Source organism: Syngnathus scovelli, chromosome 7, assembly GCF_024217435.2.
Source record: "Syngnathus scovelli strain Florida chromosome 7, RoL_Ssco_1.2, whole genome shotgun sequence".
NCBI classification, from domain to species: Eukaryota; Metazoa; Chordata; class Actinopteri; order Syngnathiformes; family Syngnathidae; genus Syngnathus; species Syngnathus scovelli.
This window is the reverse complement of record NC_090853.1, coordinates 10,033,174-10,046,527: the sequence shown is the minus strand read 5'-3', so window position 1 is coordinate 10,046,527 and position 13,354 is coordinate 10,033,174. Positions and strand designations below refer to the sequence as shown.

The following is a 13,354-nucleotide window of genomic DNA, read 5'->3' as shown; positions in this document are numbered from 1 at the left end:
GACTGCTTTAATTAAGAAAAAACACCATTCATAGTATGTAAGTCTTTATTTTATTACAGTAAGTATGTATGGTAAGGCTTTTTTTTTTTAACTTAAAAATATGACAGTGTATAGTAAAGCTTTTTTATTTGAAAAACTGATAATGTATAGTAAGGCTTTTTTAATTAAAAAAAAAGACCATGTATAGTAAGGCTTTTTTTTATTATTATTAAAAAATGACCAGCCTCAAAGTCTTCTTTCACCAGTAGGTGGATCAGAGGCGTCACGTCTTACATCAATTTTAAATAGCTGCTTTATGTTGTCTTATAAGACATTCGGCGTCCTCTGCCACTGTGGTTAACAAATGCGGTTTGATGCGCTACAAAGGGCTTTTCCTTAAGAAATTAATCATTATTGGCCGCTATGGAGCTAATAATGTTTAATATGTTTTGAGTGGAATCGTATGATTGTTCATAATGAAAGCCACAGACAAATGCCGTAGGTCTAAGGGACTGTACATTTTCGCTCATAGAAATGTCCACTCGAGGGCGACAGAGAGCAAAATGAACTTGGAAATAATTTCATACATTTGGTCATGTAGTATATAAAACTATTAACCATTTGGTTAAAATACATAAAATTTTTAATCATATAATATTAAAATAATAATAAAACACAAATATGTGCACACATACGAAATTTCTGTCATTACAGAAAGAAAAAAATTAAGACATCTTACAACACAAACAACTTTATTGTTGTATATTTTTCATTGTCTTCTGTTCAAAATTAAATCCAACAATAAACTTTATTTTTTTCTTGACAGTAGAAGAACACAATTCCAACTAGATGTAAATATGTTATCAAAATATCCACCCTGTGACCAATTTAAAATATTTGTTACCTAGCACCTGAAACAGATGTTATATTTATAAAGCCAAGGGCAATATTAGGTACACTTACAAATCTAATCAGGTCCAAAATGCATGCTGTATCAAAAATTAATTCTTTAGAAAGATAATAATGCCAGAGAGGTTACTATAATATATTAATATATAATATATGGTTAATATATATTTATTATCGCTATATATACATATATATATTACTGCGGTTGTATTTTTCAGTGGTAGACAACTATGCTGCTTAGAGCTCTTGTTTTGATCCTTTTTTGTTTTAATAAAATTTTAAATAATAATGTCAAATCAATGCAAATGTGATATATAAATCAAAGCTATGTAATATATCATTTACAAGGCAACTCTTTTAGTACACGTATTATATTGAACCTTATTAGATTGAGCAGATATGCCTAATGAAGCCAGTACATCATCATTTCCCCTCATTTTTCCACTATCAAGTAAACATGCTAATTATCAAACCAAAACACAAAGCTTATCGCATCAAAACCCAAGCAATCACAACTAATATGATACAAGCCTATATCCTGTTTTTTTTCTCACACCACTCCAAGGCCTTTACATGTGCCACTTTGTATTGCACCACAAGATATTATATTGCATAGGATGTAAGCTGTAAAGCAGCTCCTCATTTGCCCAGCCATGATACTTGTGTGATACTTTGTGTGTGTGCGTGTGTGTGTGTGCGTGCGTGTGTGTGTGTGCGTGCGTGCGTGTGCGCCCGTGTGCGCGCGTGTGCTAGGACGTCTTCCTGCAAGCACAACGCCCCCTGCTGGTCAGACTCTGAGCACTGTGATCCACACAACATTAAAGTGTTATAAAAAGAAAGAAACATTTGTGCTTGTAGCCTGCAGGAAAAAAACAAAACATACACATCTTAGCACTCCTGGTTATCACTGCAAGTGGAGGTGACGCCAGCCTTGGACAGGAAGAGCTTTCCACTGGGACACACGCACACCTCAAAAAGACCCTCGGCATTTCCGGAAACTCCTCCTTGACTCTGGGGCAGATTGGTCATGCGCACTGTCTCGGCGTCCAGCACCAACTGGAGAGCAGAGGAGGACACCAATAATGAACATTTATGATTTCAGTCAAGAGAGTAACTAGTGAATTTGGCTTAAAGGGAAGTGGTGTCAAACTCAAGGCCAGGGGGCCAAATCTGGCCTGACACATTAGTTTATATGGCCCGTGAAAGTGCATTGCTAAAATCTGTAACCATTTTTTAAAATTGTCTTGTGTATTAAATAATAATGATGAAAGATGAAAGTTCACATTGGTAATGTATGTCCCCTAATTTGCTACATACTAGTAGGACATGACATTTCTTTTATTGAGGCAGTTGTAACTGAGTCATATGAATTCTGCCCAGATACAAGAGACCAGTGGTCCTGGTATAAAAAAACAACAACACACCACTGTTTCCAACCTCCAACCGTACATGTTGACAATTGACATGATAGTGACAGAAGCGTGTTGTCCTTACCAGTCCCACGCTGGATTGCAGGATAACGTCCATATTGGAAGCCACTTCAATGTTCCCAGCCAAGGCTTTTAAATGAACTCCCTTTGGAGCGTCCATTGTGAGTGAACGAGTGGGAGATTCCAACCTGAGAATGAACAGAAAAACATTCCATTATCTTGGAAGAGCAGCGTCCATCACTCATGGTGGGATTGGCTGGTAAACTGACAGGATGACAACGATATGGCAGGAGCACTCACCTCAGGTCTTTGAAGAGCTCTGACTTGAGAAGGGGAACCTCCACTGAATGTTGGAACAGTGCTCCTTCAGGCCCTAAGAGTTAATAAATAACACATGACACATGATTCCAGAACACAGCACACAGATTTTCACATTTTCCAATTCCAATGTTTTGGTTTTCATAGTAAATATTTTCACTAATGCTGTCCATCAATAATTTTTTTTCTCACAGTGCCAAGTAGCTTCAATACCCCATGGTCCAAATTGCAGTATATGTGAGTGTCTGTGAACAATTGGAATAATGCTCAGTGCTACAAAGCACAACAACTCTTATGGTTTTGACTGTTCTTTTGCTTTGACGGACGAGCAAGAACTATGGTGGCCAATAACGGTTAAAAAAAAACGGCTTGAAAAAAGTGGAAGACCTCAGGGAGCTACACACTGATGTCATGATGTTCTTTTTGATGAGTGAACATAAATTCACATTCTCAAAATTAGTTTATGTAAATTAGAAGCCAGATGTTCCAATATTTTGCAAGACTGTATTATTCAAAGTGAGTTGCCTTGTCAGGCCTGCAGCCATGTGAGAAGAGGAGTGGAGATGACCTCCACTCAGCTTGACTCAAGCGATCAAGCAGATTTGAGCAGGAAACAAATGAAGGGTGACAGCAGAGTCAATGAAAGAATCACGATGTGAAGCTAAATGTGTTTCCTCGGGGTGCACAAGCTTTATCTGGGCTACTGTGCCGTGTGCAGTAAAGTGACCCCAGGCGTAATGCAGCTACCGGCTGACAACCCCCTCAACATTAATCAAACAACCCCAGTGTGAGGTCACAGACCCACAGCGGCATCAATACGCACAGTGGGAAAAGAAGAAAAACTAATGATAATGACATCATGACAATGTGCTGTGATGTGTGTTTCATCATTGCTTCAAATTTGCCTTAATTTGTCTGCCCTTTTCCATTACATCATTTATTCATATATGTAAAATTCAATTTGTTTATGGGATGTTTTCTTTTGTACCTGTGATACGCAGTTTATCTGGTCCATTCACAGCCTGGTTGCCATCTGCAGAGAACAGCATGTTGTCGCTAGGGGAGCTGATGAGCATGTTTGGTGTATCTCCTTCAGTTTGTTTTGGACCTGCGGCAGCATTTATGACAATTCAAGCTTATTTCATTAGTGTATGTGAACAGATACAGAAAATACAAGAACAAGTATTTGATCATTGTGCCATGGTATTATTGTCCATACATTAAAGTACTCCAAAGTAAATATAAATTCAACACTTATTGAGAGCCCAGTATTTTGTGTGCTGGTCAGACAAACAAATACCAATACAGCTCATTGTCTAATGAGTGCTGTTTGTTAAAAGTGATTGTTTATTATGAATGTGTAAGAATGAATAAAAGTTGAGTTGAGTTTATTATGGGTGTGTTCACTCTCTCAGCTTCTTACCCACAGACATCCTCCCTGTGACGTCACCATTTTCATCACGGGCATTGAGGTAAACCTTTTCTGTATCCGAGTGTATAAGGAGTGGAGAGTCCTGGAATGAAAGGAAGTAGGCATTCTAACTATTACGGAAAAATTGATATTCTGTAAATGTGCAACACAAATCCCATAAAGTATGATACAATAACCACTGGTGGTTACTTTGGCTTCCTAGTTGTACAAGAAAGAATTACAGAGTTTAATGCTCAAATTGGCCATAACATTAAAGTATTTTTTTTTTTTTTATCTAGCGTTGTGCATTTGTTAAATACAGTTCAGCTGTATTTAAGTTTTAAGTACAATACATTTGCATGTAATCTTTTTGAATTATTTCTTTGTCAAATAGTTATGCAAGTTAAATGTTCATTTAACTTTTGTCTGCAATGCATTTTAATAGTGTCACTATGTAAGTACAGCTTTTTAATTGGCTAGCACTACCACAACATGTGTCCTCATTGCCAACCTGGCTTGGCAATGACATTGAACCTATTGTCCTTAATACAAGCAAAATGTAGCCGATCCAATATACAATCCATGTTATATATTGTTGCTTTGTGTCACTTCTTATGGTAGTATTGGGCAACTGAATACATACCAACTCACCATGTAGTATTTGGTTTTTGTTGTGTACTTTGCTTAGTGGATGACCATAATGACATTCAGGCATCCTACCATTACAGAATTTCAAGTTAGATGGTTGGAAGACCCTACATTTTTATGAATGTGATGAGTTGTTTTTCTGTATAAGCCTATTGATTGGCTGGCAACCAATCCAGGGTTGTAGCCCATCTGCCACCCAAAGTCAAAGGACAAGCGCTACAGAAAACAGATGGATGGATCGCATGTTTGGCCCATGCTGAGGTGCCAAATACTGTTATGCACACAACTTGAATAGGATGCAAATGAAATTTGACTTGTGTTCTGTGCTAAAAAGCTGTCAGACCCAGATGGAGCCTGAAATGTATAACACGCAAAAGCATTAAAAAGTGAGAGCACTCACTGAATCTAAATGTCAAACGCATAACAAATGTCTTGAAAAATGCTTCCATGAGCAAGAAAACCCATAACATGTAAACAACTGCAGCAAAGTGTTCCCATGTGCTGCTCGCAGGCAGGCCGTAAACCACGTTTCCACCGCAAACATCCTTGAGGTTCATCGGAAGCTCACTGCAGGAGCACGTGCGCGGCGGGAGACTTCAGGAGATTGGGCTCTATCCAAACTGCCTCAGAGCGCTCGGAAAAGACAGTTTTGCAGAAAGCAAGGACTCACACTTTCCAACAATCATGCAGGGTGCATGTGGGGGGTGGGGGAGTTAAACACAGAGGGAATAATGACAACCTTGCTGGATGGCTTAATTAGCAGGGAGGGAAAAGAGAGCAGAGAAAGTTCACATACTTCTCTGGAGTGGATCTCCTCTGCATAGAGGGGCAAGAGAAACTCGGATTCGCCCTCGTCCAACTTCACGCCTTCCGAGTGGACTTGCAGGAGGCCCATTCCTTCCTGAGGTCACGCAGGACATGGAGGCAGATCACAAATACGGCACTTTATAATTGACAGCTCAGCGAGGATATACAGTACCACCACTAAGCGCTTGCAGCAAAATAAAAACAGGTTGGCTCTAAAAATTCAAAAATGATCATATTTTGAAAAATATTTTTTTAAAATAAATCTGGAAATAGATGAATCAATTGGTGCCAAACTACAAGCACACTGAGGTTATTACTGATTTAATTTACATTGTACAGTGTTCCTCTACATATTTGCGATTTGTTGACTTCACACATTCATATATTTTTTGAGGGAATCTATCATCCATTATTGGCTTAAAACTCACCATTTCACTATTTTAGTGCCTAAGTCCTGCCTAAAGCAAAAGTATTTCATCGGGACCATGGTTAGGACTTAAAGGGCTTAAACGCGAGCGGCACGTACCGAGTTGAACCACATGACCCTGAAGATCCAGATGGTGAGGGCCAGGTTGACCACCAGGATGATAATAAGCAGCAGCACAAACAGGTAGAGGCAGCGCTTCCGCCAGCCATAGATGCCGACCTTGTAGATGTGCTCGGGCACGGGCCTGGGCACGCCACTGCCCTCTGTGCTGCTCTCATACTGCTCACCCACCATCTGCAAGCTGCTGACCACAACAACGTCATCAGGATACTCGCTTGAACAGGATAATAACACAAGAGAAACACTGTACTGTATTCATGTACTGTACTACATTGCAGTACATGGAGCACATTTACAAGACATGCCATCACCAACTACTTGTTTAAACAAATAATTGGCATAATATAATATAATACAATACAATACAATACAATACAATATAATACGTTTTTTGACCCAAAAAATCCAAACGAAGGGAGAAAACTGAAATGCAAAATGACCATAAGGCAATAATTTTTACAATAAAAACAAGAAAAAGGAAAAATTGACAACTATATTTAATATGTAGTGGATTCCATTACATTGTTCATAAAAGAGGCATGCGTATGAGCTAGCTACATATCAAATTGAAAAGTGGTAAGTCAGTAAACCCACATTTTCAAAGGGAAAAGGAAACGAAAGAAATCTGAGCATTCTGAATCCCATTAGTGTGCTCAGACACACCCAGTGCATATCTGACAGCTTTTCCAGCAGTTTCACACTAAAAAGCAAAGTAAAATGCACTTTATTAGAGAGCAGAGGCGGGCTCCTGAGTGCCATATCAAGCAAAGCGCACACAACAAGCTGATGCGAAGGCAGATGGAGGTCCAGATGCATCAACACAGCCTGGCCTCCAGTCAGCACACTGTCAGCATTGCACACTGTGACAACAAGCGGCCTCGGGGACACATTTGCCTTCGACTCAAACCTATTGGAGCCAAGGACTGCACCAATGATGTTGTGTTCTTTTTTTTTTTTAACCATTAATCTGCATTGGGAAGCACAAGGAGACTGTACAGTAGAGACAGAAGCCATAAACTGAAGATAAATCAACCACAAAACAAAGCAAAAATGACAAGCATCATAATCAGCCAGGAAGAAGAACTATTATGAGAATAAAGTCACAATAGCATGAAAATAAAATAAAATAGTAATAAAATAATATTATCCCTTTAACAGAGAAAAATCATCCAAAAAGTTTCAATAATTGACAGAGAAAAAGTCATAATATTACAAACATTAAGTAAAAATTATGAGTGAATGAAGTTAAAATAAAATGTGTAATTGTAAGAATGGAGCTGTTATATTACACCTTTGGAAGCAAAATAAATAAAAAGTAAAGAAAATTAATGTGGGACTTTAGGATAACGTGTCATTGTGTGAATGAGGCTATAATTACCCCCAAATTCTTGTAATATTCAAAATTTTGGGGTGTCATTAAGATTGATTTCTTGTAATAGTAAATATTAAGTCATACATATGCATACGTTGTATGATTGATTGACTGATTAATTGACTGGGGGTATAAAAGTTAAAATTGCACAAAAAAATTGCAAGGTTATGATAATAAAGGTGTCATTTTATGAGGGGGGAAAAGAGTTTTAAAATAAAGATGTGAAAAGACGGGAATATATCTTACATGGAGAAAAAATAGACTTATTCAAACGCATGTCTTTGGAGCCCATTTGCCGGGGCCTAATGTTGTGTCCAATGTTGCCTTCTATATTGAGTGCTGCTTCTTCATTAGCACATCCAAAGTGGAAAACAAAGTAGAGACGTAATTGTGCTCCAAGTTAATGACGCGACAATCAGGTCCACGTAAACGCGTCCATCAGTCCTAATGGAGTCGTTCATTATCATCTTAATGAAGGAAGACTCAGTCCAGTTTCTTCCTCGCACAAGCTCGGAACTTTTCCTTAGCAACCAAATAAAAACACTTGCCGAGCAGCTCCTGCTGTCGGGAATGCTGTGACTAGTGTTGGCTCGTAGGTGAACGATTCGTTCAAAAGAACGAATTTCCTTCAGTGAACGAGAGCGAACGAATCACTTCCTAAAGTGATTGGTTCTTTTTTCAGTTCATATAACTTCAACCAGTAGGTGTCGGTAATACACATTGAAGCTGGTGCCACCTCGCCGTAAAACAAAACGAAGAAGAAAATGACGTAACTTCCTATTAACGAACGAGTCGTGAATTGCATTTCCCGTTCGCCTACTGAACGGATCTGTGAGTGAACGAGTCAGTGAGTGAGTAAGCGATTTTCATTTCCAGTTCATCGCGAGAACGGATCAGTGAGGGAACGAATCCTGACTTTCCCCTTCGCGAACGAGTTAATGGGTGAACTGCCTTCCCTTGCATTACCGGATCATTCAGTCACTTGCTCCTTTTTGCTCCTCTTATTTATTTATTTATTTATTTATTTATTTATTTATTTATTTATTTATTTATTTATTTATTTATTTGTTGTGTGTTGTTTACTTGCTTACTTGATTGTCTATTGTGGGCCATGTCTTGTCACCGTGGGATAGGAGGGAACGAAATTTCGGTTTCTTTGTGTGTCTTTGGCATGTGGAGAAATTGACAATAAAGCTGACTTTGACTTTGAACGTGTTGCGTCTCCTGGCGTGGTCATATATATATATATATATATATATATATATATATATATATATATATATATATATATATATATATATATATATATATATTAAAAAAAAAACTTTTCCTCACCCCCCGTGGGTGGTCTCTTTTTCCCTTCAAGCTCGGGTCCTCTACCAGAGGCCTGGGAGCTTGAGGGTTCTACGCAGTATCTTTGCTGTTCCTAGTACTGCACTTTTCTGATCTGAGATGTCAGATGTTTTTCCTGGGATCTGTTTCAGCCACTCCTCCAGTTTGGGGGTTACTTATTCATATATTATATATATTATTACATATTATATATATAGCGCGGATATATTATTATTATTTAATTTTTTTAAATAAACATGGCGTGGATGTATTATTATTATTTTATTATTTTATTTTTTAAATAAACATTTAACATTGATTTTTCCCTAATGAAGTGGTCTGTGATTAGGTACACCTGAAAATGGCGGTGTACCTAATAGAGTGTCCGAAAGACGTCACAGATCAAACAGCCAAGCAGAAAGTGGGGGTGAGGGCGGGTGTGGCACTTTTCACGTTCCTTGAAGCTTTGACACAGATTTTTTTCCTAATGAAGTGGCCTGGTATTAGGTACACCTGAAAAAGGCGGTGTACCTAATAAAGAGTCCGAATGACATCACAGATCAAATAGCCAATCAGAAAGTGGGGGTGAGGGCGGGTGTGGCACTTTTCACTTTCAGTTAAGCTTTGACCATGATTTTTCCCTAATGAAGTGGCCTGTGATTAGGTACACGTGAAAATGGCGGTGTACCTAATGGAGTGTCGGAATGACGTCACGGATCAAACAGCCAATCAGGAGGTGGGGGTGAGGGCGGGTGTGGCACTTTTCACTTTCACTTAAGCTTTTTCCCTAATGAAGTGGCCTGTGATTAGGTACACCTGATGGACACTTCAATAGGCACACTACACGAGGTAAAAATAAATAAATAAATAAATAAATAAATAAATAAATAAATAAATAAATAAATAAATAAGAAAGAAAGTGTACCGAATGATTCGGTGAACGATTCTTTTGAACAAATCTTTTGAGTGAACCGATTCTAAAGATTCAGTTCACTTGAGAACTAGAATACACATCACTAGTACAAAAGAGTGCAAACAGCGTAGGGCTGACAGGTCGAAACACCCAACTGGTTAGTGACACGGGCTCTTACTCCATAAGAACTTGGTTCGATCCCAGGTGTAAGCATTTACCTGACTGTTCTTTCAGCTCTTTTGAGTGAATCGATTCTAAAGGTTCAGTTCACTTTAAAGGACTGGAATGCACATCACTAGTACAAAACAGTGCAGACGGCCAAGGGCTACCAAGTCGAAATATCCAACTGGTTAATGACATGGGCTCTTGCTCAATAAGAACTTGGTTTGATCCCAGGTGTGAGCATATACTTAAATGTGCTTTGAGATTTTATTCAACCTTTTATTCAAACACATTCGGTATAATAACACCATCAACTACAATCCAACAAATACAAAATTAAAACATCAATGTCGGCATAGAAGCAACGCTGTCTGTCACTCACTCATGAATCTTCATGAACGAACCTGAAAATGGCGGTGTACCTAATAGAGTGTCCGAATGACGTCACAGATCAAACAGCCAATCAGAAAGTGGGGGTGAGGGCGGGTGTGGCACTTTTCAATTTAAACCAGGGAACCTTGGAAAACATGTTGGAATGCGGCCCCAAGGACTAGAGCAGGGGTGTCAAACTCATTTTTTACGCAGGCCGCATTGTAGTCATAGCTTCTTTCGGAGGGCCATCATGATTGTCAACCCAAATAAATGTATGAGCACCTCATATTATATACAGTAAAAGCTACAAAACAAACTGACAAACAACTCGTTTTAAAACCACACGAGTAAAAACTGGTCAAAGATTTAAAAAAATATATTATTAAAAGTGAAGACAATTTGCAATTCTCGTAATGACATTGAATTTGACGCACAATTTGTCTTCGCGGGCCACATAAAATGATGTGGCGGGCCATATCTGGCCCTCGGGCCTTGAGTTTGACCCCTGTAGACTAGAACTTGACACCCGTGACCTTTGACCATGATATTTCCCTAATAAAGTGGCCTGTTATTAGGCACACTTGAAAATGGTGGTGTACCTAATGGAGTGTCCCTGTGATTCCCTCGTTAAGTGCACCTGCGTGAAATGTTTTAGCTCCTGCAGAACGTGAAAATGAACAAAATCTTTTCACGCAGGTGTGTTTAATGAGGGTAACCTGTAAAACATATTGGAACGTGGCCCCTCGAGGACTGGAGGTCGACACCCTTGGTTTAAGTGAAAAGTGCCACACCCGCCCTCATCCCCACTTTCTGATTTGTGTGTGTTTGTGGGGGGGGGGATTCGTTGAACGATTCGTTTGAACGAATCTTTTGAGTGAGCTGATTCTAAAGATTCAGTTCACTTAAAAGAACTGGAATGCACATCACAGCCGTGACAATTTCAAGGAAAATCTTTTTCCTCGAGTCCACGCTTTTAATTTGGAGCCTTCCGCCAAAGGAAGAGTGGTCAGATTGGTTAGGAAAGTGTGGCATCATTAGTAGGTGGGATCCCTCTATCGGTACGCAAAATAATAACTTGATTACTCTATATTTTTTAGTACAGTTCAGTTGTATTTAACTTTTAAGGACAATATATGTGAAGTTAGCCTTTTCCAGTTGGTTGTTATCAATAATAATTTAGACACATTTTATATATTTTTTTTTCTTACATATGTGCATTTTTTTCTCATTTTAATTGGAATAGTTACTTAAGAAAAGTGTTTTCATTTTTCTTCATTTAAGTACATTGTTGGTATTCAAACTGTACATTGTGTTTCAGTGTCTTACTTTTTACTCGGAGTAAAACCTCCTTTTTGATCAATTAACATTTGGGCCAACTCCGTAACTGTATTTTATTGAAATTATTTGAGGTCTATTACTTTATTCTTGTAACAATACAGCTTTTTTTTTTTAGTAGTCTTTTGTAAAATTGCAATTGTAAATTTACCACATAATGTGAAATGCTGCAAAGCCTAGACCCAACATTATGACTGTAATCTTTAACTGGAACCAATAATGAATGAAAAAGTCCTGAAAGTATTTGGTAAAAACTATCCGCTCATGAAGTGGACTTCCCGTCTTTCACTGCTGGCTTACCTTCTATAAATAGAGGACTCTGTGCAGTATTGTAAGTATATTTTAGAAAAGGCACCACAGAACACACACACACACACACTTGAGTGGTTTGGCTCATGGGCACATTAAATAATCAAGTGAAAATATAACTCACACTGACATTGTGTTTGTTCAAGTTATTTTAGTATTGCTGCCCTTGTATGGTAACACTGTTAACTGTGCCATCAGAGGTCAGCATGAGGCGTGGATGTGTCAAAAAAGAGGTCAAATGTCACACGAGAGACTTTAGTGACACGCATGAGTTTGGGAAGGGAAAAAAACAAGAGTACTCACCACGTTTGTGGCGAGGTTCGCGAGGTTTCGGTGTTTAAATGAAGCTCGTCAGTGGAGCAGCGGTGGAGCTCCTCACACACGTCTGACAGCGCTCAACAACAGCGCTCAACAACTGCGGTCCATAAATCCACTTATGCGCCGCGCCTGACACCAGACGGCGCTCCCGCTGCCCCGCGGACCTACTCTTCATCTCATTCTGCTTTGCACTGGAATACGTATATGGGAGAGTGAGAGAGAGAGAGCGAGAGAGCGAGAGAGAGAGAGAGAGCGAGAGAGAGAGAGAGAGAGAGAGAGAGAGAGAGAGAGAGAGAGAGAGAGAGAGAGAGAGAGAGAGAGAGAGAGAGAGAGAGAGAGAGAGAGTGAGATGGAATGAGGAAGGGAGGGATGTGGTCAGTCCACATATGTTACACATTTTTTTCACTGTTGTCATGAGTCCCCCAATCGTGTTTTCTGTCACAGATCGGTTTGCACATAAAATGTTAAAAATGTCATTAGTCAAGTCTAATGGAAAAGTAGTGCTTTGGCATCAGGCATCATCTTGTCAAATCTGCAGCTGGAGTCACCAACATGCTGCTTGTGGGCAACAGGTTTTTAAATCAAATAATGCTCTAATGTAAAATTTCAAATAGATCAGATATTTTCCCCATCCCCGAATTTTCTTAATTATTATTAGTGTAGTAGCTGGCCACAAATTAATTTTTTGGCAAATGTTCATCTCCTTAAAATCTCAGACTTGCTATTTCTTTGCAAAATAACAGTTGGACCGGCACGCATCATAATTGCTATTAATTGAGGTCTGACTGTACGTATGTGACAGATTAGCACTCAGACGTAAACTTTTGGGGCCATATTTAATCTTTATATCCGTTTTCATTCATACACTTATGTTCATCATGGCTTTCTCAATAAGATCCTTCGCAAGTATTTTAAACAGCAGTTGTGTATAAAAATACAAAAATGCTACTTTTTTGTAACAAAACATGGTCTTTATCTTGTCTTGCAATTTGTTAATCTTTATTATCAAAATTAGTACCATGCTATTAAAGCAATCATTATTTGACCTTAAAAATCATCATGAGTCTATTCTGGCATTTCTAACGAGAACAGCGTTTTAACTGTTGCGATGGCAACTCCTCACCCGCAAGCTCGTTTGTCAAATGGAGATTTACTTAATATAAAAATAAAATATACTTAAAATAAATTATAT

General features: G+C 38.6%; 1 protein-coding gene across 2 annotated transcripts; it reads right to left on the bottom strand.

The window, feature by feature from the left end:
- Positions 1 to 714: 714 nt before the first annotated feature.
- Positions 715 to 12,254, bottom strand: sgcg (sarcoglycan, gamma). Of its 2 annotated transcripts, none has more exons than XM_049726073.1 (8): positions 12,148 to 12,254; positions 6,029 to 6,230; positions 5,492 to 5,596; positions 4,060 to 4,150; positions 3,625 to 3,744; positions 2,619 to 2,691; positions 2,383 to 2,506; positions 715 to 1,944 (listed from the first exon to the last, which is right to left on the bottom strand). In XM_049726073.1, the coding sequence occupies exons 2-8, from the start codon at positions 6,221 to 6,223 to the stop codon at positions 1,777 to 1,779; spliced, it is 876 nt and encodes a 291-aa protein (XP_049582030.1). In that variant the 5' UTR covers positions 6,224 to 6,230; positions 12,148 to 12,254; the 3' UTR covers positions 715 to 1,776. The 2 variants fall into 2 exon arrangements, with proteins under 2 accessions (XP_049582030.1, XP_049582031.1); XM_049726074.2 differs by having other exon boundaries at positions 6,029 to 6,233; positions 12,148 to 12,241.
- Positions 12,255 to 13,354: the final 1,100 nt, after the last annotated feature.